This window comes from Kogia breviceps, chromosome 12 (assembly GCF_026419965.1).
Source record: "Kogia breviceps isolate mKogBre1 chromosome 12, mKogBre1 haplotype 1, whole genome shotgun sequence".
Lineage (NCBI taxonomy): Eukaryota > Metazoa > Chordata > Mammalia > Artiodactyla > Physeteridae > Kogia > Kogia breviceps.
This window is the reverse complement of record NC_081321.1, coordinates 44353243-44380850: the sequence shown is the minus strand read 5'-3', so window position 1 is coordinate 44380850 and position 27608 is coordinate 44353243. Positions and strand designations below refer to the sequence as shown.

The 27608-nt window shown below is 40.4% G+C and overlaps 1 protein-coding gene and 1 pseudogene across 1 annotated transcript; one reads left to right on the top strand and one right to left on the bottom strand.

The window, feature by feature from the left end:
• On the top strand, positions 1 to 26936 carry PTGES3 (prostaglandin E synthase 3). The gene is made up of 8 exons (XM_059080510.2): positions 1 to 439; positions 19530 to 19643; positions 19795 to 19864; positions 20416 to 20514; positions 22698 to 22787; positions 24671 to 24733; positions 25463 to 25487; positions 25779 to 26936. Coding segments are annotated over exons 1-8 (483 nt in total). The 5' UTR covers positions 1 to 437; the 3' UTR covers positions 25799 to 26936.
• On the bottom strand, positions 12287 to 13367 carry LOC131766346 (heterogeneous nuclear ribonucleoprotein A1-like; annotated as a pseudogene).
• Positions 26937 to 27608: the final 672 nt, after the last annotated feature.

Genomic DNA, 27608 nt, shown 5'->3' with positions numbered 1-27608 from the left:
CGGGGCCAGCGCTAGGAAGGATCGCGAAGGAGCTGGGAGGCCCCGCCCTTTCCGTAGATATCTCTAGAAAGCCGCGCAAGAGTCCGAAAACAAAGAGTGCGCACGCGCGGCGGCAAGGCCCGGGCGTTTTGCTGCGTCACCAGCCGCCGCCCGGCCTCACCACCCCTCGCTCGCACGCACGCACGTTCGTTCTCCGTCCTCGCGCCCCTTTTCCTACACTTTCCTCTTCTCCCCGACCGGAGGAGTCGCTCTCCCCGCGCGGTGCATTCTGGGGAGCCAGGTCGAGCCCGCCGCCGCCGCCGTCGCTTGAGGGAAGCGAGAAGAGGCCGCTACCGGGGAGAAGACGCCGGAGTCTCCACCGGAGAGGAGTCGTTTGCCCAGGAGCTGCCGCCGGAGACGCCCGCCACCCGTTCGCCCGTCCCCCTGCCCCGTTCACGATGTGAGTGCGACACCCTGCCGAGGGAAGGTCGCCCGTGAGGGAGGCCGAGGCCGCGCGGGGGGCTGCCGGGAAGCCGTCCCTTCCCCTCCCCCGCTTTAGGCTCCCTCGGCTTTTCCCCCTCGGTGGAAATCGTTCTTGCCTGGGGGTGGGAGGTTCAGTATCATTGTTGCGATTACCGTTGGCGGGTGGAGGACATATTTCCTCCGATGTTCTCTTCCCCCACCTCTAAACCAGCCCTCGGCTTCCCCGTGCCGGAAATCCCACCTTCCCCCTTAGGCAGTGCCGGCTGCTCCTAACTCTCCGTAACTTAGTCGTAGGCCTTAGTCTCCCGTGAGCTTTTCGCCGTCTGGGAGCCCTGGAGGCGTGGACCCTCGTGGGCTACCGCTCCGCTCTTGGGGTGGTCTGCTCCTGTCGCTCTGTGATGCTGCGACCAGGCCCGGGGCCAAGTGCACCTGCGGTGGGTGCTACCACAAGGCTGCTGGTGCTCGTAGAGCACCACGCGGCCGTGCGCCGCGAGCGACAAGTACTGCTAGGCGACTGGAGGGAGGCCATACCGTCGCCGCAACTTAACTTTTCTCTCGGGTGTCGTGATTTCTTGAGTATGGTCTTTGCAGTCTTCCTCGTAACTCCAGTCTCGCTGAGGGAGTGAAAGTTGCCAAAACTCAGCTGTGTCCCTGGTAGCAAGGAATTACCATTGAGCAGGAGGGTGTTCTGCACGTGTTGGAGTCGAAAGATATTTGTGGACATTTTCAGTGTTCTTTATTAAACTTCAGGTGAGGTTTCATCGTCCTATCTTAGCTTAAGGATGAAACAGGTATGTCGTCACCTTTTTGTTGCCTTAGCTTAATTTTCTTTACGTAAAGTGACTACAGATTGTTTAGAAGCTTTATGGTACAGGAAAACCTTGATGATTTTAACCGAATGAGAAATCTTGGAATCGCCACTTTCAGCCTTTAGATTTTTCTCAGGGAAAGCTTTAGCTTTTCAGATACGAGAACTGCCGGTTTAGTAGTTTTTTGGTTCTAATCGCTCCCTAAAAGTTATGTATGGAGAGCAATTGAGGGGAACATTTTTTATTCCTGTAAAAAGTAATGCACTTGCAAGGGTTTACTTAATAAAATAATGACCTTTGCTGTGAGTGTATTCAGTTAGATGTCTAAATAGATAAGTAAAGAAAACTCTACAGTCACTTGATGGAAAAGAAGCCTTGAGAAGAATGCATGTATTATTGTAAAGTGACATATTAGAATTTTGGAAGGATTCCCCCACCCCCAAAAGTGGTATGTAATAGAAGATTTTAATCTGTGAAAAATAGCTTGTGCTTTTTCTCTTTGACATCTATTCCAAATAATGTAGCAGGATTGTCAGTCTTAAAACATCTGTGAGGAGAAAATTAATCCTCAGATAAGGCATTACCAACTTTTAATAGATTAATGTAGCCAAGCAAATTTTTTCGTGAAGAAATAGTAAGTTTAATATGGTTTGAGATAGAAACACTTTCGAAGGTCACATGAAATAGTTATAGGTAAGAAATATTAAGTTATGTAAATAGATTAAAAACTCGGACGAAAAGTGTAGCAGTATTCCAAAAAGCAGTCTGTCAGAAGAATGCTATTTTCAAAATGAGTGTTTTGAAGGGACCAGATAAATTTCATTGTCTTTAAGGTATTTAGTATAAGCCATCTTGCAAATTCTTTAGGGGATCTTATTAATGACTGAATTTATAAGATGAATATTATGAGTCAGTTATGTGAGTTGGAAAAGACTTTTAATGAGTCCTAGGAAGAATCTGGCTGATCGTTCATTTTGTTGATGTGTGCTGTAGACATTTTTTTTAGCTGTAGAGAGAGACAAATTTACGCTGGACATCTCAAGGGTTTTAAGGTCTGTTTTTTAATCATTTGATTGCTCTTCAGTCGTCGTTTCCTAGATAAATTTTTTCTAATCAAGTTTTTAAAGTTTTGTCTAGTAGTTTGTATAAAAGCTCTCAATCTCTCACCTACCTTGGAGGAGGCTGGGAGTTTTAGGGCCTCTTTCTCCTCCATTTAAGACCTGCAAATTCCCTGCAGGGGGTGCTACTTTACTTTTTTTTTTTTTTTTTAAGCTATTGTAGTTGGTTCTAGGTTTTAAGTTGGACGTATTAACAAGAGATACGAAGTAAAACGTTTTATTTAGTTTTGAGCGGTTTGAAATCATTCTTTCCATTGTCTTGTAGTTAAATTAATAAATTGTCCAGAAACATACTGTGACCATTGCTAGCCTTGGTTAAAATCTTAGCTTTGCCATCGTTCAGCTTTGTAGGATTGAGTCCCCAAAATAAAATCATCTGTCTTTAACCTCCAAAACAAATGGTAATAGTGACCATACATCATATGGTTAATTTCTATAAGTTAAGGAAGAGTAACTGATGATGGCTTTTGTTCAGTGTTGATTTCCTAACCACTGTAACCTAGCAACTGGTTTTTCTTTTTTTCTGTGCTTAGTTAGACTTTAACTGGTAGGCAGTAGAAACGAAGCGACAAATCACTTGAGGCAGATCAGTATGTATTGTTAAGATTCTCCTGTTTAATTGTATTTTCTCAGTTTTAAGATCTTCTAGAAGCTGTATCATTTTAGAGTCATAGGTGGTTAGTGATGATTGCTTTTCAGGAAAAAATACCTTGGTAATAAACTGTTTAGAATCAGTCTAGCTGTGAAACATCATATTTTATCGGAGTTATTAAGAATTGCTGCATCTAGTGTATTTTACTACAGAAATACAAAGTGTGCTTTAGTGAACTTTATTATTTACTGTGTAGGTTAGGGATAGATTTTAAATTGAGGCTGACTTCCACAGGACACCGTAGAACTTTTGGTTTTCCAGCGAGATGCCAATTACTTTAAATCTTACCTTGAGTAATATGCCCTCACCCGTGTTATACTCCAAAACCAAATAAAATGTGCTGTTGTGGATTTTCTATGCCTTGGTTGATCTTCTCGTGTAGCTGAAAAGTGTTTATATCAGGGCTCTTTCCAACTCAGCATGCTTAGTTATCTTTGTGTACTGAAAGGATCTAAGCCACAGAGGTAGTTTTTTAACTTTTAATTTTATTACATTACAGGATTTAGTTCTTCAAATATCAATTCACAGCACTGCTGATTAGTATAAACAACTATCCCAAATAGGATTGGAACCCAGAATTTCTCACAAAGACTTATTTTTTCCACTTTACAAAAAGGGAGAATAATTTTCCAGGTGGTCCTTTTATTTCCAATAAATAACCATGCCTGTAATTCAGTTTTTCTTTTTTCCCCTGAAATATTTATTTATTTATTTATTTGGTTGTGTTCTGTCTTAGTTGTGGCAGGCAGGCTCCTTAGTTGTGGCATGCAAACTTAGTTGCAGCATCCATGTGGGATCTAGTTCCTGGACCAGGAATGGAACCCGGGCCCCCTGCATTGTGAGTGTGGAGTCTTTACTGGACCACCAGGGAAGTCCCACACCTTTATATTTTAGAGTGGGAATTACCAAAAAAAGGAAGTAGCACAAAGGTTCACAAACTTTCTTGGTTCACCCCTTGGTGTTTTAGTAGTATTTTTGTTGTTACTATTTTATATTTTTTTATTTGTCAGTTGGTTGGTTTTTTAATGGTGCTGCTATGCCCAAAGGAGTAACCTAGAAGTTCTGTTTATTAGTTAGTTGGGTCCAAACAACTTAAGTATTTCGTCCTTATAGCCTGTTAGCTTTATGGAAAGCTAACACATAAATTGAAAGAAAAACGTAGTTTCTTGTATAACCGCAGTTACTAATGAAAGATGTCTGCCTTTGGGGAACTGTATAACTTGTTATACCTTGAAATCAGATTGGATACTTCCATCTCAATTCCTGTTCCCTGTTGATTTTTTTGTGGGTCTTTTTTTTAAAAAAAATCGTAACTGCCAAAAATCCAGCTTTGCAAAGATGAAACTTAGTGGAGAGGGATACAGTGCAGTCTGCTGTTGAAACTGAACCACTTAGTGTCTTGACTGAAGTTGAGTATCACTGAATTTCTCTTAAATTTGAAATATCCTGTGGCAGCCCTGTAAATTCTTCCATAGTGCCTTGATGCACCTTGGCATGTAATTTGGGGATCATTGGACTTGCATGTATATTCAGATTAACTTTCCAGGAAGTTTTACATAGTAGTACAATTGGCATACAGAAGATCTGAAACTATGAGAAGTATATCGGGGTTTCTCTGAGCAAAGAATATGTGTGAGAGAGTTTGGTTTTAGATGTTTACAGTCAGGGCTTTTGATAATACTTAACAAGGAAAAATTGCTCAGTCTGTGAAACTAGAACTGCTTTTTTTTTTTTTTTTAGCAGAATTTTCATGTTTCCATATCATTCCTCACTTAGTACAAACTGAAATAGATTTACCAGTTTCTCGATTCTCTTTTGCAAAAATAATAGACCAGTTGATAGACTTGGTTTTAAAATATCAGTTATTCTGAACTTTGTAACATCTTTTAAACATTTTTTTTCCCCTTGGTTATAATGAGTTTGTTTTCTTCCTACCCCCTTTTTTTTTTCTTGGCTGCGTTGGGTCTTCATCGCTGTGCGCAGGCTTTCCCTAGTTGCAGTGAGCAGGGGCTACTCTTCCTTGCGATGCGTGGGCTTCTCTTGTGGAGCATGGGCTCTAGGCACATGGGCTTCAGTAGTTGCAGCACGTGGGCTCACTAGTTGTGGCGCTCGGGCTTCAGTAGTTGTGGTGCATAGGCTCAGTAGTTGTGGTGCGTGGGCCCAGCTGCTCCGCGGCATGTGGGATCCTCCTGGACTGGGGATCGAACCCCTTTCCCCTGCACTGGCAGATGGACTCCCAACCACTGTGCCACCAGGGAAGTCCCTGTAACCCTTCTTTTTTTTTTTTTGTGGTACGCGGGCCTCTCACTGTTGTGGCCTCTCCCATTGTGGAGCGCAGGCTCAGCGGCCATGGCTCACGGGCCCAGCCGCTCCGCGGCATGTGGGATCTTCCCAGACCGGGGCACGAACCCGCGTCCCCTACATCGGCAGGCGGATTCTCAACCACTGCGCCACCAGGGAAGCCCTGTAACCCTTCTTGATGTTTAAAAATATTCTGGGATACATAGAAGATGAGTGAATCTAGTTTTTAAGAAGCTTTCCATTTACCAGAAATGTTTAGTTTATAGAGGATACTTTCTCCATTATCAAGTTCTAGTAAAAAGCCAGTCTTCTGATTACTATTGTTTTATCTTAGAATTCAAAGTGCTGTTTTAATTCAGGCAAACATCATGTTCCATTAAAGATAAACTTAAAAAAAAAAAAAAAAAAAAAAAAAAAGGGCTTCCCTGGTGGCGCAGTGGTTGAGAATCCGCCTGCCGATGCAGGGGACACGGGTTCGTGCCCCGGTCCGGGAAGATCCCACGTGCCGCGGAGCGGCTGGGCCCGTGAGCCATGGCCGCTGGGCCTGCGCGTCCGGAGCCTGTGCCCCGCAACGGGAGAGGCCACGACAGTGAGAGGCCCGCGTACCACAAAAAAAAAAAAAAAAAAAACTTATATGGGGATTATCATTAATTACTTCTGAGTGAAGTATGTGAGGTTATAGATTATGATGTAATGTATCAGAGTGTATCAGTTATTTATACTTTAAGCAAGGTAAACCATAGCTAGTAATGGATCTGATCCCTCTACCCCCATGTTTCTTAGAAGAAGAATTTTGGGCTAAATTTCATCTAACTTGAATGTGAGCTTCTTAAAGGCAGAGGTTTTTATCTGTTTTGCTGACAGCTGTATTTCCGGAACAATTCCCAGTATCATGGTTAATAAATATTTGTTTATTGAATAATATTTAGGCTTTAAATCTCTTTCAGCTATAAGACTTGGCTATATGAGGTGCTTGACAGTGATGTTTGGAACTAACTGGGATCTTTTACAGTTGGTCCTTTACTCTGCTGTATCGCATCTTCAGTCAAATTCAGCTATATCTCAGTATAGATTGGCTTTTTTTTTCTTTTTTTGGCCGCACTCCACACCACGTGGGATCTTAGTTCCCCAACCACCAATCGAACCCATGTCCCCTGCATTGGAAGCGCAGAGTCTTAACCACTGGACCACAAGGGAAGTCCCTATCTCATGCAGATTGGGCGAGTAGTTTGGTGGTCAGTAGGTGAAAGATAAAGTTGGTGAGAGTCGTTTATAACTTTAGATTCTATTAATTGAGGCTTTGCTGTATTTTGGGAAATCTGGAAAAGAAGGACCACCAAATCAGTATATACCCTCAAAGTACATTTGACTTGTTTGTGAGCCCGTGATTTTGAGAATGTTTATTTTGGGAATATTTAGTTTATTAGTTATGATTTGGTCAGACTGATTTTTTTCTCTTAATTAACTGGATGATTGCCATAAATTCTCCTTTAAGAGATTCTACCTTTCTTCCTCTTCCCCCTCCAATTTTTTTAAAATCTAAAGAAATTGGCCTTCCAATCAAAAACTAATACTTACACTTTTTGCTTGATTAATTTCTGTATCAGGCCATTAGTTGAAGATAAAACTTATAGATGTAAAAATATTTCTTGGGCTTCCCTGGTGGCACAGTGGTTGAGAGTCCGCCTGCCGATGCAGGGGACACGGGTTCGTGCCCCGGTCTGGGAAGATCCCATATGTCGTGGAGCAGCTGGGCCTGTGAGCCATGGCCGCTGAGCCTGCGCGTCCGGAGCCTGTACTCCGCAACAGGAGAGGCCACAACAGTGTGAGAGGCCCGCGTAACACACACACACACACACACACAAATTCTTTTATCATAAAGATTGTCATTTAGTACATCCTTGTATCACATTTTGCAGTCTTAAATATTTTTACAGAAGTGGAACATTTTTTGTGTTTAGTTTTTTGGCTGCGCTGTGCAGCATGCAGGACCTTAGTTCCCCGACCAGGGATTGAACCCGTGTCCCCTGCATTGGGAGTGTGGAGTCTTAACCACTGGACCACCAGGGAAGTCCCAAAAGTAGAGCATTTTTATTAAAAGGTCGTTATTGCTATTTTCCGCTGTATATTTGTCTGTTTTCTGGGGTTTTTAAAAAAATTTATTTATTTTTGGCTGCGTTGGGTCTTCGGTGCTATGCGCGGGCTTTCTCTGATTGCGGCAAGTGGGGGTTACTCTTCGTTGCAGGGCACGGGCTTCTCATTGCAGTGGCTTCTCTTGTTGCGGAGCACGGGCTCTAGGCATGCGGGCTTCAGTAGTTGTGGCTCACAGGCTCAGTAGTTGCAGCACACGGGCTTAGTTTCTCCACGGCATGTGGGATCTTCCCGGACCAGGGATCGAACCCGTCCACTGCATTGGCAGGCAGATTATTAACCACTGAGCCACCAGGGAATTCCCTGTCTGTATATGTTGAAGAGCCTAATGTTTATTGACCAAATAATAGTATTCTAATTTTTTTCAATGATTCAGAGTAAGTATTCAGATATTGATCATATGTCCCATTTGTGTATGTTAAAAACTTTTTTTTATAAAAAAACTAATTTGAACAGTCCCATGACAGTTCTTAATGATTTCTGGGGGGAAAACACCAAAATGATATGGAATACTGTGTGATTCTATGGGACGAGCATGTAATATATACATATCCCATGAGGTTGAGCTACATTTCAGGAAGCCAAATTTGAATTATTTGAATTATTATGGTATGAACTAAGATTTGTAGGCCTCTCACTTGAATAGTAAAAAAATTTTTTTTCACTAAATTCTCACAGAGCTCACAAATTTTTTTAAAGTTTTACTATAAATTTATTTATTCATTTTTGGCTGCATTGGGTCTTTGTTGCTGCCCACGGGCTTTCTCTAGTTGCGGGAGCAGGGGCTACTCTTCACTGCAGTGCGGGGGCTTCTCGTTGCAGTGGCTTTTCTTGTTGCAGAGCATGGGCTCTAGGTGCGTGGGCTTCAGTAGTTGTGGCATGCAGGCTTCAGTAGTTGTGGCACGCAGACCTCACGATTTTTCACGTTTGCTGTATAATGGTCCAGAGTACCTGCTTACAGAAACTTGTATTGATTGATTGATGGGCTGTGCTCTGCAGCATGTGGGGATCTTAGTTCCCCGACCAGGGATCCAGCTCTCGCCCCCTGCAGTGGAAGCGCAGAGTCTTAACCCCTGGACCACCAGGGGAATTCCCCTTACAAAAACTTCTGAACATTGGAAATTCTGAGAGACAGAGAAAATAAAGATGTTGGAGCTTTGATGGTAGTATTGGTTATAGAGACAAGTCATATGCTGTAGAATTCTATTAGATACAGAATTTTTTCTCTCTCAAGATATTCAAACTTCTAAAGCTATGATAGCTATAATTAATGTTTTTTTTTTAAACTATCCAGATACAGAATAAACTGTTTTCCATGGTCTCCAGGCACATCTGTGACCTTGGTTTTCAACCGTAAGCTTTATGAACTTACCTGGAGTTATGTTTGTCCTACCAGTTCATAAAAGGCTTGATGTGTCCTAATTGTCTTTTTGTGTGTGTGTGTGTGGTACGCGGGCCTCTCACTGTTGTGGCCTCTCCCGTTGCGGAGCACAGGCTCTGGACGCGCAGGCTCAGCGGCCATGGCTCACGGGCCTAGCCGCTCCGCGGCATGTGGGATCTTCCCAGACCGGGGCACGAACCTGTGTCCCCTGCATCGGCAGGCGGATTCTCAACCACTGCGCCACCAAGGAAGCCCCCTAATTGTCTTTTAATAATTTAATCTGTCCTGCACATAGTAAACTATCAGAAGAATTGCAATAACCTAGAAATGTTCTTTAGCAAATTTTTTCCATGTAGCTCTGCTGGTTTAGTCTGGGTTGCTGTAACAGAATACCACAGACTGGGTAGTTCATCAACAGCAGAAACTTATTGTCTACTATTCTGCAGTCTGGAAGTTCAAGATTTAGGCACCAATATGGTCACCTTCTGGTGAAGGGGCCCACTTTCTGGTTCATAGCTTCTTGCTGTGTCCTCATAGTGGAAGGGGCAAGGGGCCCCTCTGGAGCAGTGAAAGGGCTAGGGGCCTCTCTGGAGCCTCTTCATATATAAGGCATGACTATTTTTTTAATAAATTTATTTCTTTTGGCTGCGTTGGGTCTTTGTTGCTGTGCGTGGGCTTTTTCTAGTTGCAGCGAGCAGGGGCTACTCTTTGTTGCAGTGCGATGGCTTCTCTTCTTGCAGAGCATGGGCTCTAGGCATGCGGGCTTTAGTAGTTGTGGCACGTGGGCTCAGTAGTTGTGGCACGTGGGCTTAGTTCCACGGCATATGGGATCTTCCTGGACCAGGGCTCGAGTCCGTGTCCCCTGCATTGACAGGCGGATTCTTAACCATTGCACCACCAGGGAAGCCCCTAAGGCATGACTGTAATATATGAGGGTTCTAACCTCATGACCTAGTAGTAAGCACCTCTCAGAGGTCCCACCTTCGAATGTCATCCCGTAGAGCATTAGGATTTCACTGTATGAATTTGGAAGGCATGCATTAAGGTCATTGCACTGGTGCATCCTTTCTTGGGGGTGGTGGAGGTGCATGCCTCACCAGCATGTGGAACTTCCCTCGACCGAGGGATCAAACCCGTGCCACCTGCAGTGGAAGTACGGAGTCTTAACTGCTGGACCAACAGGGAAGTCCGTGGTGCATCCATTTTTTTAAAGGGAGAGGTGCTTGTAATTTTCTACAAATTAGAGTTAAAATACACGAAATTCTAGTATATTAAAAATGGTATTTGGGAACAAATGTGTTTTCCACTCTGTAATTTTAAGACGAACTAAGAAATTTTAGTCAAAACTACAGAGGAGAATTTTAGGCTATGCAAATTTTAGTTGCTTGAATTGGCATAGCCCTAACGTTGAGCTTGGAAGAACTTGTCAGAAGAACTTGGAATGTCCAACTTTGGAGATTTGGGGTATTATTTTGTCATAAGTAGTGGCTTATTCACATAATGTATGCAGAGGTGAAAAAGTTTTTGCATTTATAGGTATGTTACTATTAAAATGAATTAACAGACTTGAACAGTAGTTTGGGATTTTGCCAGTGTTTGTATAAGACTAGACACGAATCCAACATAGTTTAGGAGCTAGAGTTTAAAATCACCCTTTCTCTGGGTTAATAGGAGAAAAGAGTGTTGTGATTTCATAAACACTTGGTTTTCATTTCAAATGAGTGAATATATGTGTTTATTACTGTTTAGGTTAAGTGTAGGATTTCCCCCCCTTGTATTTTCAGACGGTTTAGATCAGGGGCACTTGGTAAATACTAGGCTTTACAGGCCACAAATATCTGTCTCACATTTTTGTTTTTACAACTTTAAAGATATAAAAACCATTTTTGGCTCCAGGTTAGGATCATTTAATTTTGTTTTTATTGTCTGGTAAATGAGTTTAATAGTTAGCTAGTGCCACCATAGCAAAGTACCAGAGTCTGTGTGATTTAAACAGTATAAATTTATTTCCTCACAATTCTGGAGGGTGTTAGTCCAAGATTGAGGTGTCAGAAGGGTTGGTTGCTTCTGAGGCCTCTCTCCTTGGCTTACAGATGGCCGGCTTCTGTCTTCTTCACAGGGTCTTCCCTCTGTAACTGTCCTAATCTCTCTCTTTTTAATTAATTTTTTTCCCCCCCCGGCACGCGGGCCTCTCACTGTTGTGGCCTCTCCCGTTGCTCCGGACGCGCAGGCTCAGCGGCCATGGCTTACGGGCCCAGCCGCTCCGGGGCATGTGGGATCCTCCTGGACCGGGGCACGAACCCGCCATGTCCCCTGCATTGGCAGGTGGGCCCTCAACCACCGCGCCACCAGGGAAGCCCTAATTTATTTTTTAAATTAATTTTTATTGGAGTATAGTTGCTGTACAACGTGTTAGTTTCTGCTCTACAGCAGATTGAATCAGTTATACGTGTATATAGTATATCCACTCTTTCAGATTTCTTTCTTATTTAGGTCACCACGGAACATTGAGTAGAGTTTTGTGTGCTGTACAGTAGGTTCTCATTTGTTACCTATTTTATACATAGTAGCGTATATATGTCAATCTCAGTCTCCCAATTCATCCCATCTCCTCTTCCCCTCTTGGTAACCATAAGTTTGTTTACTACATCTGTGACTCTATTTCTGCTTTGCAAATAAGTTCATCCGTACCGTTTTTCGAGATTCCACATATAAGGGATATTGTATGATATTTTTCTCTTTTTGACTTGATTCTGTATGACAGTCTGTAGGTCCATCCACATCTCTGCAAATAGCATTTCGTTCCTTTTTATGGCTGAGTAATATTTCATTGTATATATGTACCATATCTTTATCCATTCCTGTTGATGGACTTTTTTTTTCCCCAAGAGGGTATTAAATCATTTATTGAATACACATGATAATGGATGATACACAAGCTTCATTCCCATCTATACCTTTATCTGGTACCATAATTCAATTTAGATGTATTGCATTGGATGTGCCAACAATCATATTAGTAACCAAAAAACTCCATGACTTTGCTTGGGTGACCCTTTTCGTGGTGAACTCCAGGTCACAACGCAGTAACTGTCAGTTCAACTACACCGAGGTTTCTGAAGGCAAAGCAGGTTGTAAATAAATTTTGAATGGAACCTGGCATCACCCTGAAAGAACTCTAACTTCACACTGTTAGGGTAGTTTACCAAAATGGTTCAGAGTAGACTAACTTTACACAGCACTTTTTTTTAAAAAGACACATTTATTCAGCATCATGACCAGACTATTACATTTAGCAATCAACAGCATGGGTGCAAAAAAAAAGAAATCTACATTAAAACCCTTTGTTGGAATGCTTTACACTTTCCACAGAACAGAAACTAAAATAACTTGTTATACAGGTAGTCACAAATACAGTCCTCAAGTTTTTTTGCCCATACACATGAATATTGTCTAAAACATGTCTTCTTTGTAGCAGCTAGGCCCTGCCACAACTGTGCTTGGCTGAGTTCACAAATCTGTTGTAACCCGTAGCTTCCCTGTCACTTCTCTGGCTCTCCTCTCCTGCTGAGCTTTGTTTCCTGGCAGTAATTAAAACCTGCCACTGCCATAGCTACTGCTGCTGCTGGAACCACCATAGCCACCTTGCTTTCGTGGTTTGGCAAAGTATTAGCCTCCACCACCATAGGGGCCAGAACTTCTGCCTCCAAAGTTTCCTCCTTTTCATTGGCCCAAATCTGAAGATTGATTGTTGTAATTTCCAAAATCATTGTAGCTTCCACCACCTCCAAAATTGCTTCCATCATTACCAAATCCATATAGCCTTCCCCACTGCTACCATATCCACCGCTACCATGGCTGCCACCAAAGCCACCTCGACCACTGAAGTTTTCTCCACAACCAAAGTTGTCATTCCCACCAAAACCACCTCCACGACCACAACCAAAGTTTCTAGAACCACTTCGACCTCTTTGACTGGATGAAGTACTAGCCATCTCTTGCTTAGATAGGGCTTTCCTTACTTCGCGGTTGTGGCCATTCACGGTGTGGTATTTCTGAATGACAGTCTTGTCTGCGGAGTCATGGTCATCAAAGCTTACAAAAGCAAAGCCTCTCTTTTTACCACTGCCTTGGTCAGTCATGATTTTCAATCACTTCAATTTTCCCATACTGTTCAAAATAATCTCTTAGGTGATGTTCTTCATTGTCTTCTTTAATGCCAGCAACAAAAATCTTTTTCACAGTTAAGTGGGCACCAGGTCTTTGAGAATCTTGAGACGGCCCTCTTTGGTTCCACCACTCTTCCATCCACCTTGTGTGGCCTTGCATTCATGGCTGTATCCACCTCCTCCACAGTGGCATATGTGACAAACCTGAAGCCTCTGGAGCACTTGGTATTTGGATCCCTCATTACCACACAATCTGTGAGCGTTCCCCACTGCTCAGAATGGCTCCTCAGACTCTCATTGGTTGTTTCAAAGCTCAAACCTCCAGTGAAGAGCTTCCGCAGCTGTTGGGGCTTTTTGGGTAACTCTGACTTAGGCTTGACTGCAGTGGAGGGAGGAGATGTCAGTGGTGCTTACTTGGCGGTGTCCACGGGCAGAAAGTCAGTGGACATTTAGGTTGCTAATGTGTGCGTGTAACTGTCCTAATCTCTTATGAGGACACCAGTAATGTTGGATTATAGCCCACCCTAAGACCTCAGTTTACCTTACTTTTTTAAAGGTCCTCTCTACAAATACAGTCACATCCTGTGGTACTGGTGGTTTAGGACTTCAACATACGAATTTAGGATGTGATTTCAGGCCATAACAATGATATAAATCTAGATTACTTAATGTGAATTCAAGGAAAGGAAAGATTCTCTCCTGGTTCCAATGTCCTTGATATGAACAGAAACTAAAGAGCTTATATACCAGATAGCCATTAATGTGCTCCTTCTCCATTACTATAGGTTCTTTTTTAAAAAAAAATATTTAATTTATTTTACTTTTGGCTGCATTGGGTCTTCTTTGCTGCGTGCGAGCTTTTTTCTGGTTGCAGTGAGCAGCGGCTACTCTTTGTTGTGGTGCGTGGGCTTCTCATTGCGGTGGCTTCTCTGGTTGCGGAGCGTGGGCTCTAGGCACGTGGGCTTCAGTAGTTGTGGCATGTGGGCTCAGTAGTTGTGGCTCACGGGCTAGAGCGCAGGCTCAGTTGTGGCGCATGGGTTTAGTTGCTCCGCAGCGTGTGGGATCCTCCCGGACCAGGGCTTGAACCTTGTCCCCTGCATTGACAGGTGGATTCTTAACCACTGCACCACCAGGGAAGCCCTACTAAAGGTTCTTAATGTTTAACTTGACTTTAACAAGGTAAACAGTAAGTATTTTCCGATTATGTTGTTAAATTCGGCTAGAAAAGCATTTTTACCAGTTTATTGAAATAGCCATTTGTAAACATTGAGAGAAGAATCTGCTTACTATAATCAGGTTAATTCAACATTGTAAGTCAACTGTACTCCAATAAAAATTAATTTGAAAAAAATCAGGGTAATTGTTTTCAGCTTTATTACCTTTTTTGTTCAAACAGGAAAGGTAGATTACTGCAATGAATTCCTCATGTACCCATTATTCAGTCACAACCATTATCAGTACAGCGTCATTCTTATTTTATCTACTCCCCTCCTCTTCTGCCCAGTGGATTTTTTAAAAAAATATTTATTTATTTGGCTGCACCAGATCTTTAGTTGCGGCATGTGGGATCTAGTTCCCTGACCAGGGATCGAACCCGGGCTCCCTGCATTGGGAGCACGGAGTCTTTTTAAATTTTTAAATAACACAATTTCACAGTTAGACTGGGTTGCTCTAAAGGAAGAAAGCATTCCATGCTGAAACCATTTAATATCATTTTTTTTAAAGTATTATGAAAAAAATATATTTTTTTAAGTATTATGAATGTAATAAATCCCCATCTACCTATCCACCAGATTCAACAGGCCTTTGCCACACTGCTTTATCTCTCCCTTCTTCCTTAGTTATTTTAAAGCAGACCCCATGTACTTCCCTTTTAATCTTGAATGGACATTTGTTTTCCATAAAACAGTGCCTTTCACACCTAACAAAACTAACAGTTTTCACATTATCTAATATTCTGTCCATATCTAGGTCCCCACGGTTTCAGTAATCTTTTTTATGTTTAGTTTGTTTGAATCAAGATGCATACCAGATTTACAAATTGCACTTGTTTGATAACTCTTAGGTCTCTTAACCTAGAGCAGTTCCCCCTCTTTTCTGCCATTGATTTAGAAACAGTATTCAGAATTTTTCACTTCTTGTGATATCATTTAACTTGTTTCTTTTCCTCATATTTCCTATAGAGTGGAATTAAGTTTACTGTGGAATATATCATGTTGATCAAATCCAGAGGTGAATGCCTTGTCCCACTTTTAGTGATGCTAAGATCATAAGTTCTTTATCTGCTGTTCATCTAATCATTGTTAATGGTCCCATTCATTGATGAACACTGCCAAATCGGCTTAAAGTTTGCAAAATGGTGATTTTTTTTTTTTTCCTCCTCACGTTTTATTCCACACAAAGCTGGAATTCTGTAAAGAAGTTTTCTTCATGAACTGGCCCTATTTGAGTATCATGAATAAAGATTTATAAAGGGAAAGAAGGATAAATGCCTATTCTTTCTCTTTAATTGCCTTTTTGTAAAGAATTGGAGCTGTAGCATCTTGTGATCTAGAATTGTGGGTAGTTTGTTTTACACTGTTGTGGCCTCTCCCGTTGCGGAGCGCAGGCTCTGGATGCACAGGCTCAGTGGCCATGGCTCACAGGCTCAGCGGCTCCGCGGCATGTGGGATCTTGCTGGACCGGGGCACGAACCTGTGTCCCCTGCATTGGCAGGCGGACTCTCAACCACTGCGCCACCAGGGAAGCCCTGTTTTACATTTCTTTAATCAATATAAACTGGAGTATTTATATTTTGTGTATTTGGATCAGTTTGCAGTCATCCTTTCAAATTGTCCTTGGCCAAGGAGAGAGAGACTAATTGTTTCCTTCTGTTTTGACTGATCTCGTTTTTTTGTTTTTTTGGCTGTGTTGGGTCTTTGTTGCTGCGGCGGCTTTCTCTAGTCACGGTGAGCTGGGGCTACTCTTCGTTGTGGTGCATGGGCTTCTCATTGCGGTGACTTCTGCTGTTGTGGAGCATGGGCTCTAGGCATGTGGGCTCAGTAGCAGCGGCACGCGGGCCCTAGGCCGTGCAGGCTCAGTAATTGTGGTACATGCGCTTAGTTGTTCTGTGGCATGTGGGATCTTTCCGGACCAGGGATCGAACCCGTGTCCCCTGCATTGGCAGGAGGATTCTTAACCACTGTGCCACCAGGGAAATCCCGACATAATTGTTTTTATTTTTATGATGTTTTTACTTTTTGGCCACACTCTGTGGCCTGTGGGATCTTAGTTCCCCAACCAGGGATCAAACCCGGGCCCCCTGCATTGGAAGTGTGGAGTCTTAACCACTGGACCACCAGGGAAGTCCCTGATACCATTGTTTTTAATAGCTTGATTTGCACAATGAGATGTCCCAAGTTCATTTATATTTCCCACCTTGGAGCTGGGGTCAACCATTTCTCTATAGGGACTTATTTCTTTTTGTTGGAAATAAGTTGTATTTTGACACTGGGGCTGTTCATTGCCCCAGATTGTTATTATTAGTGCTTTTTAAAGATAAGACTGTCTGGTTACTTCAAGTTGAAAATCTATGAATTTGGTCATTTAAAGTTTTAAGTATCTATTAAGTTAGCAAATATTTTCAGTTAAAAACCAAACATGGGGGAATTTCATGGCGGTCCAGGGGTTAGGACTCTGCGCTTTCATTGCTGAGGGCCTGGGTTCGTTCCTTGGTTGGGGAACTAAGCTCCCACAAGCTTTGGGAAAAGACCCAAACATGTTACCACATACTGAGAATACTGTTTTGGCAAGAAAGTAAGCTAGAAATAATGTATGGCCTATTGGGACCTAATCATAAAACTCCTAAATTGTTTATTAGCTCTATTAATACGGAATTTTGGTTAGATGTCTTTTTCACAGGCATTTACATGCGTCCCCCCACCCCCCTTTTTTTTTTTTTTTTTTTTTTTTTTTTTTTTTTTTTTTGTGGTTTTTGTGGTATGCGGGCCTCTCACTGCCGTGGCCTCTCCCCTTGCGGGGCAAAGGCTCCGGATGCGCAGGCTCAGCGGCCATGGCCCACGGGCCCAGCCGCTCCGCGGCACGTGGGATCTTCCCAGACCGGGGCACGAACCCGTATCCCCTGCATCGTCAGGCGGACTCTCAACCACTGCGCCACCAGGGAAGCCCTGCCCCCCACCCCCCTTTTAATCTGCCAGTAGATGCCTGAAAAAAATAGCTTTTATCCTTGCTGATTTGTTGGTATTTAGACTTTGGAAATTGCCATCTGTAATTTTTAATTTCAGATCTGATATCAGTGTTTTGGAGTAGAGTATGACTAGTCAAGTTTAACAGTTGTGTGAAAATGTTGATGAGAAGTTGGCTGTAACTTTAGAACTTTAAACTGCTACTCCTCAGGGTTGGGAAGTTCAGAGGTTGGAAGCAAAACAGTTCCTTTAAGTTGAGTTGATTTATGAGTAGTGTTTGAACATATAATAACTAATTGGTTTTAAATTTTATTTTGAAGTTTTAGGTTTACAGAAAAGTTTCAAAAAATACAAAGAATTCCTGTAACTTTGATTTTTAGATTATCAAAGTGGCGCATGCTTATTTTTTAAAAAATAATTGAAACAGTTGAGAATGAGGTGGCTCTACTTTGTCTCATCTTTCTGGTTCCTTCTTTAGAGGCAAATGCTGTTCATTTGTGTGCGTGTGAATTCTTGGAATTTTTATGCATATGTAAATACTTATCTAAGTAACTTGTTTTAAAGATGACAAAGGAAATTTTTCAAAGTATTTACCGCATATAATCTTTATTGCCTGTTAATTAACCACATTTGACTGTATTTTCTTCTACTAGATTTTTAGCTATATTCTAAAACATAATTTTAATGGATGAGTAGAGCTTTAGGCAGCTAACAGTGAAGAAGTCAGGAGTCTTTTGCAAGGGACAGGAGTTGGTGAATAATAAGGAAAAAGCAAATATTCCAAGTTGTTTCTAGTATAAGTATATATTGGATACAGATACAGATTAACAGATGGGACTATAAAGTTTAATTTTTCATCTAATGTCATTATTTAGAATCATAAGGGTTTGTAAGGGAAATTTTTTTGCGCAGGGGGGAAGAAAGTTGCTTTGGTTTATATAGTCAGCTGCAAATGAGAACTTTCTTTTTTCTTTTTGGCTGTGCCGCACAGCATGCGGGATCTTAGTTCCCCAGTTAGGGATTGAACCCCTGCCCCTTGTAGTGGAAGCTTGGAGTCTTAACCACTGGACTGCCAGGACAGTCCAAATGAGAACTTTTTTTGAGGACAAATACTGTCATTTCTCATACTTAAAAAAAAATTCCCCCCACAGTTCCTAACATTGTAAGTAGAAATGTTGAATACTGTATATGAGTTGACAATGGATTAGTTCAGATTTTTATTTTTATTTTTAAAAAATATATATGCATTTATTTATTTTAGTTGCACTGGGTCTTAGTTGCGGCAGGTGGGTTCCTTAGTTGTGGCATGCATGTGGGATCTAGTTTCCTGACCTTAGTTGCAGCAGGCGGGCTCCTTAGTTGTGGCATGCATGTGGGATCTAGTTCCATGACCAGGGATGGAACCCGGGGCCCCTGCACTGGGAGCATGGAGTCTTAACCACTGCGCCACCAGGGAAGTCCCCTAGTTCTGGTTTTTAAAATTCTGTGAAGTTGAATTCTTAAGAGCAGGGCTGTAAAGGAGTAGCACAAATTTTGACAGGGCTACCTAAATGGTTAACTCCAGTGAGCATTTTGTTTCATTTTTAAAATCCTTTCTATGATGAAATTTGTATCATTGCATTTTGTTTAGTTTGTTTAGTTTATTTTTGGCTGTGCTGGGTCTTCGTCGGTGCATAGGCTCCTCATTGCCATACCTTCTCTTGTTGCGGAGCATGGGCTCTACGTGCGCAGGCTTCAGTAGCTGTGGCACCCAGGCTCAGTAGTTGTGGAGCACGGGCTTAGTTGCTCCACAACATGTGGGATCTTCCCGGACCAGGGATCAAACTGGTGTCCCCAGCATTGGCAGGAGGATTCTTAACCACTGTGCCAGCAGGGGAGTCCCTATCATTGCGTGTTTTTTTGTTTGTTTGTTTTTTTGCGGTACGCGGGCCTCTCACTGTTGTAGCCTCTCCCATTGCGGAGCACAGGCTCCGGACGCGCAGGCCCAGCGGCCATGGCTCACAGGCCCAGCTGCTACGCGGCATGTAGGATCCTCCCGGACCAGGGCATGAACCCATGTCCCCTGCATCGGCAGGCAGACTCAACCACTGCGCCACCAGGGAAGCCCCTATTATTGTGTTTTAACTTGTACTGCAGCTGTTAGGGAAAAAGATGTAGTTCATATTTGAAATTGCAATAAACTGCCTCAAAATAATCAGTGCTCTGATGGAGGAACAGAAGTATGTTACTTACATGCTAAGCTTCGGAGGTTATGTAAATAGTGAATTTCTGCTTAACTTTGTCTAATTTTATCTTTTTGTAGGCAGCCTGCTTCTGCAAAGTGGTACGATCGAAGGGACTATGTCTTCATTGAATTTTGTGTTGAAGACAGTAAAGATGTTAATGTAAATTTTGAAAAATCCAAACTTACATTCAGGTAAATTACCATTTTACATCATTGGGTAAAAGGCTTGTTTCAGGTGCTTGAATAACTTTGGCTTGATTGTTTCGTGTTTTCATTGAGGATACCACTAATCTTTACCTCTTTGAAGAGACTCATTTTTTTCCCTTTTTCTTTTTTGGTACAGTTGTCTTGGAGGAAGTGATAATTTTAAACATTTAAATGAAATTGATCTTTTTCACTGTATTGATCCAAATGTAAGTAGTCTTGATGCTTTAATCCCAATTTAAATTGTAAGGAAATGGACATACTTTTAAGTACTCATTTTAGAGATAAGCACTAACTCTTAACAGTTCAGAGGCTAATAAGTATATATTTTGCATTATTTTCCATCTTGTAACTACTTTTCTGGATACTCCTTTTGTTCTTGTTATTGTTTGGACTCAGGGCAATACTTTTTAAAATTTTTTTTTTAAATCTTTTAAAAATTAAATTGTGTAGTTGATGTAAGGACAGTATTCTTAAGCCTTGTCTTATTTAAGCATAGATACATCGAAGTATGTTCTATGATTGTACCATATTTAGTTAATTTTTTTAAGGTTTTATTCTATTCACCTTGTGCAGGGGAGGAAAAATGTTTTTTGCAATTGGATAGCTTATGAAATCTTCAGTAGTCTAGGGGTTGTTTCAGGGTTTAGAGAAAGTGTAGGGAAAGAAATTAGGAGAAATGACAAATAACCAGCTACTTTGTGTCCTGTAGTAATACCAGAGAGATAAGTGGTGTGATAGCGCTTATTTTTGTTTTTAGGATTCGAAGCATAAAAGAACGGACAGATCAATTTTATGTTGTTTACGAAAAGGAGAATCTGGCCAGTCATGGCCAAGGTTAACAAAAGAAAGGGCAAAGGTAGGTTCCTTTTTCTTTTTTTGAAAGTTTGGTATTTTTAAGTAATTAAAGATACATTGACATCAGACTAAAAGTATCTGCCCAGCAAAGGAAATCGTCAACAAAATGAAAAGACAGCCTACTTAATGGGAAAATATATTTATAAGTCATGTATCTGATAAGAGGTTAATATCCAAAATATATGAATAACTCACACAACTCAACATCAAAAACCTGATTAAAAAATGGGCAGAGCAGTTGCCTGGTGGCCCTAGTGGTCAGGATTCCAGGCTTTCACTGCCATGGCCCAAGTTCATTACTAATTATCAGAGAAACGCCAATCAAAATCACAGTGAGGGACTTCCCTGGTGGCACAGTGGTTAAGAATCTGCCTGCCAATTCAGGAGACATGGGTTCGAGCCCTGGTCCAGGAAGATCCCACATGCCTCAGAGCAACTAAACCTGTGCACCATAACTAATGAGCCTGTGCTCTAGAGTCCGTGAGCCACAACTGCTGAGCCCACGTGCCACAGCTACTGAAGCCCACATGCCTAGAGCCTGTACTCCACAACAAGAGAAGTCACTGCAATGAGAAGCCTGTGCACCACAACAAAGAATAGCCCCCACTCGCCACAACTAGAGAAAGCCCTCATGCAGCAATGAAGACCCCACACAGCCAAAAATAAATAAATAAATTTAAAAAAACAAGAAACAAAAACCACAATGAGATAATCATGTGCTGTTAGAATGGCTAATATGAAAAATAGAAATAACAAATGCTGAAGAAGATACAGAGAAAAGGGAGCTCTTGTACACTGTTGTTGGGATTATAAATTGGTGCAGCCACTATGGAGATTTCTCAAAAAATTAGGGGTATAACTACCATATGATCCAGCTATTCCACTTCTGGGTATTTATTTGAAGAATATGAAAACACTAATTGGAAAGGATGTATGCCACCCGTGTGTTCATTGCAGCATTATTTACAGTAACCAAAACATGGAAGCAACCAAAGTATCCATTGATGGATGATTGGATAAACTGTGGTGTGTGTGTATTCAGTGGATTACTACTCAGCTATTAAAAAAGAAAGAAATCTTGCCATTTGCAGCAACATGGATGGACCATGAGGGTAATAAGCTAAGTAAAATGAGTCAGAAGGAAAAAGACAAACCTAATTTTAAAAAGCATAACAAAATGAAAACTCACAGATACAGAGAACAGATTGATGGTTACCAGTAGGGAAAGGGTTGGAGGGGTCGGTAACGGGGGTACAAGGAGTCAATTGTATAGTGATAGACGGTAAGTGGACTTGGAGGGTGATCACTTTGTAGTTGTATACGGATGTTGAGTTAATGTTATACACCTGAAACTTACATTAAAAAAAAAAAATTGGTACAAGGAGTATAGTGTTTTTGTTTCATAGCTAGGTACTATTAACATTAAGGCCTTGTGTTCTATATGTTTTTCTCTACTTTGAGGTTTATTAGCTTTAACTTAATACCAGGCGTGGTCAGAATAAGATAGTCACTAATAGATGCAGACTCTTCTGCATTCAAGAGGCACACTTTGCTTAGAAGTATAAGTTACTCAGATGCTGCATCGGAGCATATCATGGTGACATTTTAAAAATAATAAATTAAGTATCTGAATTTGAATAGTTCCTACCAGTGAATTTTTGTTTTAAAAAGTAGGTTTCTTTGGTGTTTTTGGCTGCGTTGGGTCTTCATTGCAGTGCACGGGCATCTTGTTGCGGTGGCTTCTCTTGTCGGGGAGCATGGGCTCTAGGCCCGCCAGCTTCAATAATTGTGGCATGTGGGCTCAGTAGTTGTGGCTCACGGTCCCTGGAGCTTGCAGCCTTCAGTAGTTGTGGCACATGGGCTTAGTTGCTCTGCGACAGGTGGGATCTTTCCGGGCCATGGCTCGAACATGTGTCCCCTGCAGTGGCAGGCGGATTCTTAATCTTAACCAATGCACCACCAGGGAAGTCCCCAAAGTAGATTTGTTTTCGAAAACTGTGAAAGCAGCTTCATGAAACTATATTTGCCATTATTACATTTTTCTAGTTTTTTTGTGTGTGTGTACTGATTCCATGCCTCACCTAGTGAGTATGAACCCACAGCTCAAAAAATGTAGTCTTTAGGTATACACTAAAAGACTATAAGATAACCTAATCATAGGATGATATTTGTATTGATCTGTAGCTTAATTGGCTTAGTGTGGACTTCAATAATTGGAAAGACTGGGAAGATGATTCAGATGAAGACATGTCTAATTTTGATCGTTTCTCTGAGGTAAGTTCTTTTAAATGCATTCTTCCACCTCCTTCCTAGTGTATTTCTGTGTAGTCAGTTTAATTTGGTTTTAAAGACATAGTGATATTTAGGACATGCATTATTTTACTTTCAAGACTGTTCTGCAGAAAACCAAATAAAATTTTAACAGTGGTCATTTAACCTTCTTTTATGAATTTTTAAAAATTAGTGTTAAGTTCTAAAGTTCATGTATAACAACAAAAAATAAACCGTACAATCAATGCAGCACAATTAGTTTTTATTCCAGCATTGGAACAGATTTTTCTTTTTAAGGACCATGAATGTAGTAATTGGCTTGCATTTTGGAGCCATGTAATAGGAATATAAACCTTTAAACACAAGAATCATGATGAGATGTGTACAATGAGTTGTGTGTAGGGATATTTTAATTCCAAAATCAGGGAAAGGATTTTAAGTAAGCCTGTTTTTCCAGGATGTCACTGAAATACATATTGCCATGGCCAAAGGGAAAAAAATCATTGAGATTCTCTTAGGTAGACTAGACCTTAGTAAATGTGTTGCCGTAAAGCTGATCAGAAAAGAAAACGTTAGATTGTAAGTTGAAGATATTCTCATTGTGATTTGAAATCTTGACTATACTTTTATGTTTCTTCTTTGACAATAAAGAGTTTAAAGGAGTTAAGTGCCCAGCTTCATGTATGCAACTGCTTATTTAACATCTCTCCTCACATGGCTCTGACGCCTTGATTTCAAAACAGAGAAGGGAGATAATGGTATTCATGTGATTCTCCTAAACTATGCTACTCCTTACCTGTAGTAATTGATGCCACCATTTACCCAGCTGTGCAAGTCATAACTTCTTAACGATGTTCTCTTTCACTGATTCTCTCTATCCAGTATAACATTAACTGCTGTCTTTGCTGTCTGTATTTTGTTTTAATCTCCTAAGTAGCTCTCAGATGTATTCAGTTCTGTGTCTATTGCCATTGCATCTCCGTACCTAGTGTTGTGCTTGGCACCTTTTGAGCATTTTTCCTGCTCAAATTAACCAGTATTTAGTGCTTTCAGATGTAGCAAAACGCTTTACTACTTGCTCATATTATTTGAGAGTTGATGCCCAGAATTTTTATACTGAGAGATTTGAGTAGGTATCATTTTAAGGCCCCTTCTAACTCTGAAGTCAGGTAAGCATGTATTTTTGAAGTCCCCATCTCATATTAATTATTTAGTCTGCTTATTTGTTCCTCTTTAAATAATATACTGCTTGCTTTATGATCAGATGTATAAGCATGCTCTTTTGGTCCCAGTTTATTATAAATATATAAGGGTGTTTTCCACAGTGTGTATCTTTTCTTTGAAGGTTTATGTTTATTTTCTGTTTGTTACTTAGTTACTGGTGTTTAGCCTTGGATTCAGTATTCAGGCCTTTTATGCAAGCTAATCAGCCCAGAGGACTTTATTTTAAATTATTTATTGGTTCTTCACAATATTTTAAAACTACAATGAGAATACCATAATACACATTGCCACTTAGTTGAAGATACAAAACTTACAACTTTTCAGTACAAATAAACTCATTCTTAGCCACCAGAGGTGATGTGGTGTTTAATTTCTACATTATACATATATATCTTGTTGGATGGATTTTAATAATTTTTCTTCAATGAGAACTTACTCTTAACTTCCTACAAGGTTTCAGGATTTTATGTAATTACCTATAATCTACCTTTTCCAGAAAGGAAGGTACCTAATATATAGTTTGATTTTTTTTTTTTTTCTTTCTCGTTTTTTAAATTGGTGGAAATCTATGACATACTTAAGGTTTATTCTGGAGTGTGCAACCTAATACTTAGGGCTTAATTTAACATCATTTTTAAAACTAATTTTTACACTTCAAATAGATGATGAACAACATGGGTGGTGATGAGGATGTAGATTTACCAGAAGTAGATGGAGCAGATGATGTAAGTCTATAATTTCTTTTCTATGTTTACTTAAATACTAAGAAACAATGTATTTTCAGGTTGTTTTATGTAGATTCAAGATTGCTCCTTTTTTTGAGACATATGCCTTACTCAGTTAACAGTTTAGGGATTATTTTGACAAAGTTGAACAGGTTTTAACAGCAGGATTGGTCAGAGAGATGTATATAGTAAACGGATGTTGTGAGTCTATAAGGATATACTAGACCACTCTTCTCAACATTTCCCCACCTGGCATCCTGTTAACATCTTTAAGAAAGTTGTTCAGTGTAGTTTGGAAGATACTTAGACAATTCATCATCTAGAATTAGAGTTCATTGTCTTCTGTCATTCCAGTGGTCTTCATATTGAGCCATTTTCCTCTTCCATTGAATGCCAAGAGAGAAGAGAAACCATTTCATACCAGGATTCAGTCTGGTTGATAGGAAGGGATTTAAAGGGTGGGCTCAATTCCCATGAAAAGGCATATATCTTACAGGAAGATAGATCCTCAGCTGTATGTCTGTTTGTCTTAAGTAAACCTGTTCTTAAGTCCATTGATAAGTTCAAAGATTGATAAAACCACCAAACCAAAGATTATATCTAACCAAAGATTGATATATCTGCTACCTTAGTCAAAAGTACAGTGCTTCAGCTTTTTAAGGCACAAACTGTCAGTTAGCAGAGGAATGTTTGATCAACTTGGTAATTTTTAAATTTTCCTTTCTGCAGGATTCACAAGACAGTGATGATGAAAGTAAGTATCTTTGTAAAAAGTATGTACACAGTGATATTTCACATCAGAGACCAAACTCTCAAAATAGAGAAGTTAACCTGTTTAAAATTCTTGGAAGATACATGATTATTTCTTTATGGCCTCTAAAGAATAGCTAAAGCAGAAATTTGAATGATTTGAGATTCAAATTTTTTTAAAAAGACAATTTTCTAGGAAACTAACTCTTGGTGGCTGCTTTTTCCTATTGTAAAACTTTGAAGTTGTTAGGTTATTCCCTTGTAATTTATACTAATCTTTCAAAAATCCTTTCAGAAATGCCAGATCTGGAGTAAGGAATGTTGTCATCGCTGGATTTTGAGAAAGAAAAATAACTTCTGCAAGATTTCATAATTGAGAGAATTCCTAAGTTGATAGCTCTAAAGGCAGATTCTGTATTTGCCTCCTTTAACCCATTTTTCAACCTGTTTGTTTTTTAAAGGCTTCACTAAGGGTTGATATGTACCATTGTATGGGGCAATTTTAAGTCAGCTAAGGCAATAACATTATGCATGAACATTTCCCAGATTTCCATGATGCTGTTGAGGTCCTAGGCAATTGATAAAGCAGTTGTGATAAATTAAAAACATTTCACCTAAGTCTCCTTTATTTCATAACATAGATACTGACATGATCGGAAGCTTTCGGCTTAGGGAAAGTAAATTTTAGATTTTAGAACATGGACTCAAAGTGGCTGAAACAAATTGGTTGATACTTTAAACTGGTAACATGTTGTTCCTCTGGTATATCCTTCAGGATTGTTCCACTAAAGTTTTATTTTTCAAAAAATTTACTTCACATTATTGTACGTAAGTGATCACTTGTCAGTGTTCCAGATGTATCTTAGCTAAAACTAGTGAATGCCCTAACTTAGATGGTTTTGAAGCCTGTACATTTGGTATTGTTTGACCCTTAAACTTTTACATCTCTTAGCATGGAGGACGAAGAAAGGCTGTACATTGTTGCTTGAGTCTGTACATTTAGACCAAATTTGTATTTGCACTGTCAGTATGGCAAATGAGTGAAAAAAATGTTAATACACTATTGGATTTTTTATTTTATTATTATTTTTTTTTTATTCAGCTTGTACCTGGGCTGAAAACCTCAATTTATGTTCATGACAGTGGGGAGTTTTTTTAATGTCTACATTCTTTCTAATAAACTGTTGGAAGACTTCTTGGCTATCCTTTCAAGTGTCTGGTTTACTGTAATTTCATGTATTGCCATTTACTGGAATGGAGTTTTTATTTTTGCTTGAGGAAGAATTTGGGAATATTCCTCTGTTTGGGAAAAAAAAAGAGACTTGCTGTAATGTCACAGAAAACCTTTTAAAAGTGGATCTGTAACAAAATTGTAGATGCACTTTGCAACAGTTGGAAAAGAAAGTGTTGTGATTTGATTGAAATAAAACTAAATGTGTTGTCCTCCTCTAAATCTTTGAGCTTCCGCATTTTGGCACTTTTTATTCCTTCCAGCTTCTGCGTATTTGTCATAGCATAGAACTGCTTTATATTTCAGTACTTCCTTATGTCAGTCATTCAGGACCTGTGTTTACAGACAGTGTTAAAGTGCTGGGGGGATACAGAGATTAATCCTTCAGGTAATTGTGTACTCAGGGAGCTCACGTCATAGGCTAGGCCTCGGGACAAATAGTGAACAAAAACTTGAGAGATGGGAAGTGGTAGTAATAGATATGGATAGAGTATTTAGATTTAGAAGGGAAAACACAACCTTTTTTCTTCCCTTGTTAAGTATATGAGTGTTCCAAATAATATTCAAGACCATTTTCTTGAAATGCCACAACCAGAAAATCTTACTTTTGGGGGACTGTGGGCATAATAACACTTGGCAGTCAACTCTGTTTTGTTATGTTACAGAAGTGTAACTTGGGTTCTGGTCCTGTTAAGGAAATGCAGTTTCCTCAGAGCCTTAGGTTTTTCCATATTCGGAGGTATAGTTTGGACTTAACGTACTTCTAAAAAATTACTTTAAACTTGGTCTCCTTTCTCTGGAGCATACGAAAGGTATCAGTGTATGCCCGATAGTTTAGTGCTTAGCTTCAGGGAAAAACTTTAAAATTTAAAAAACCCTTCTATTTTTAGTTTT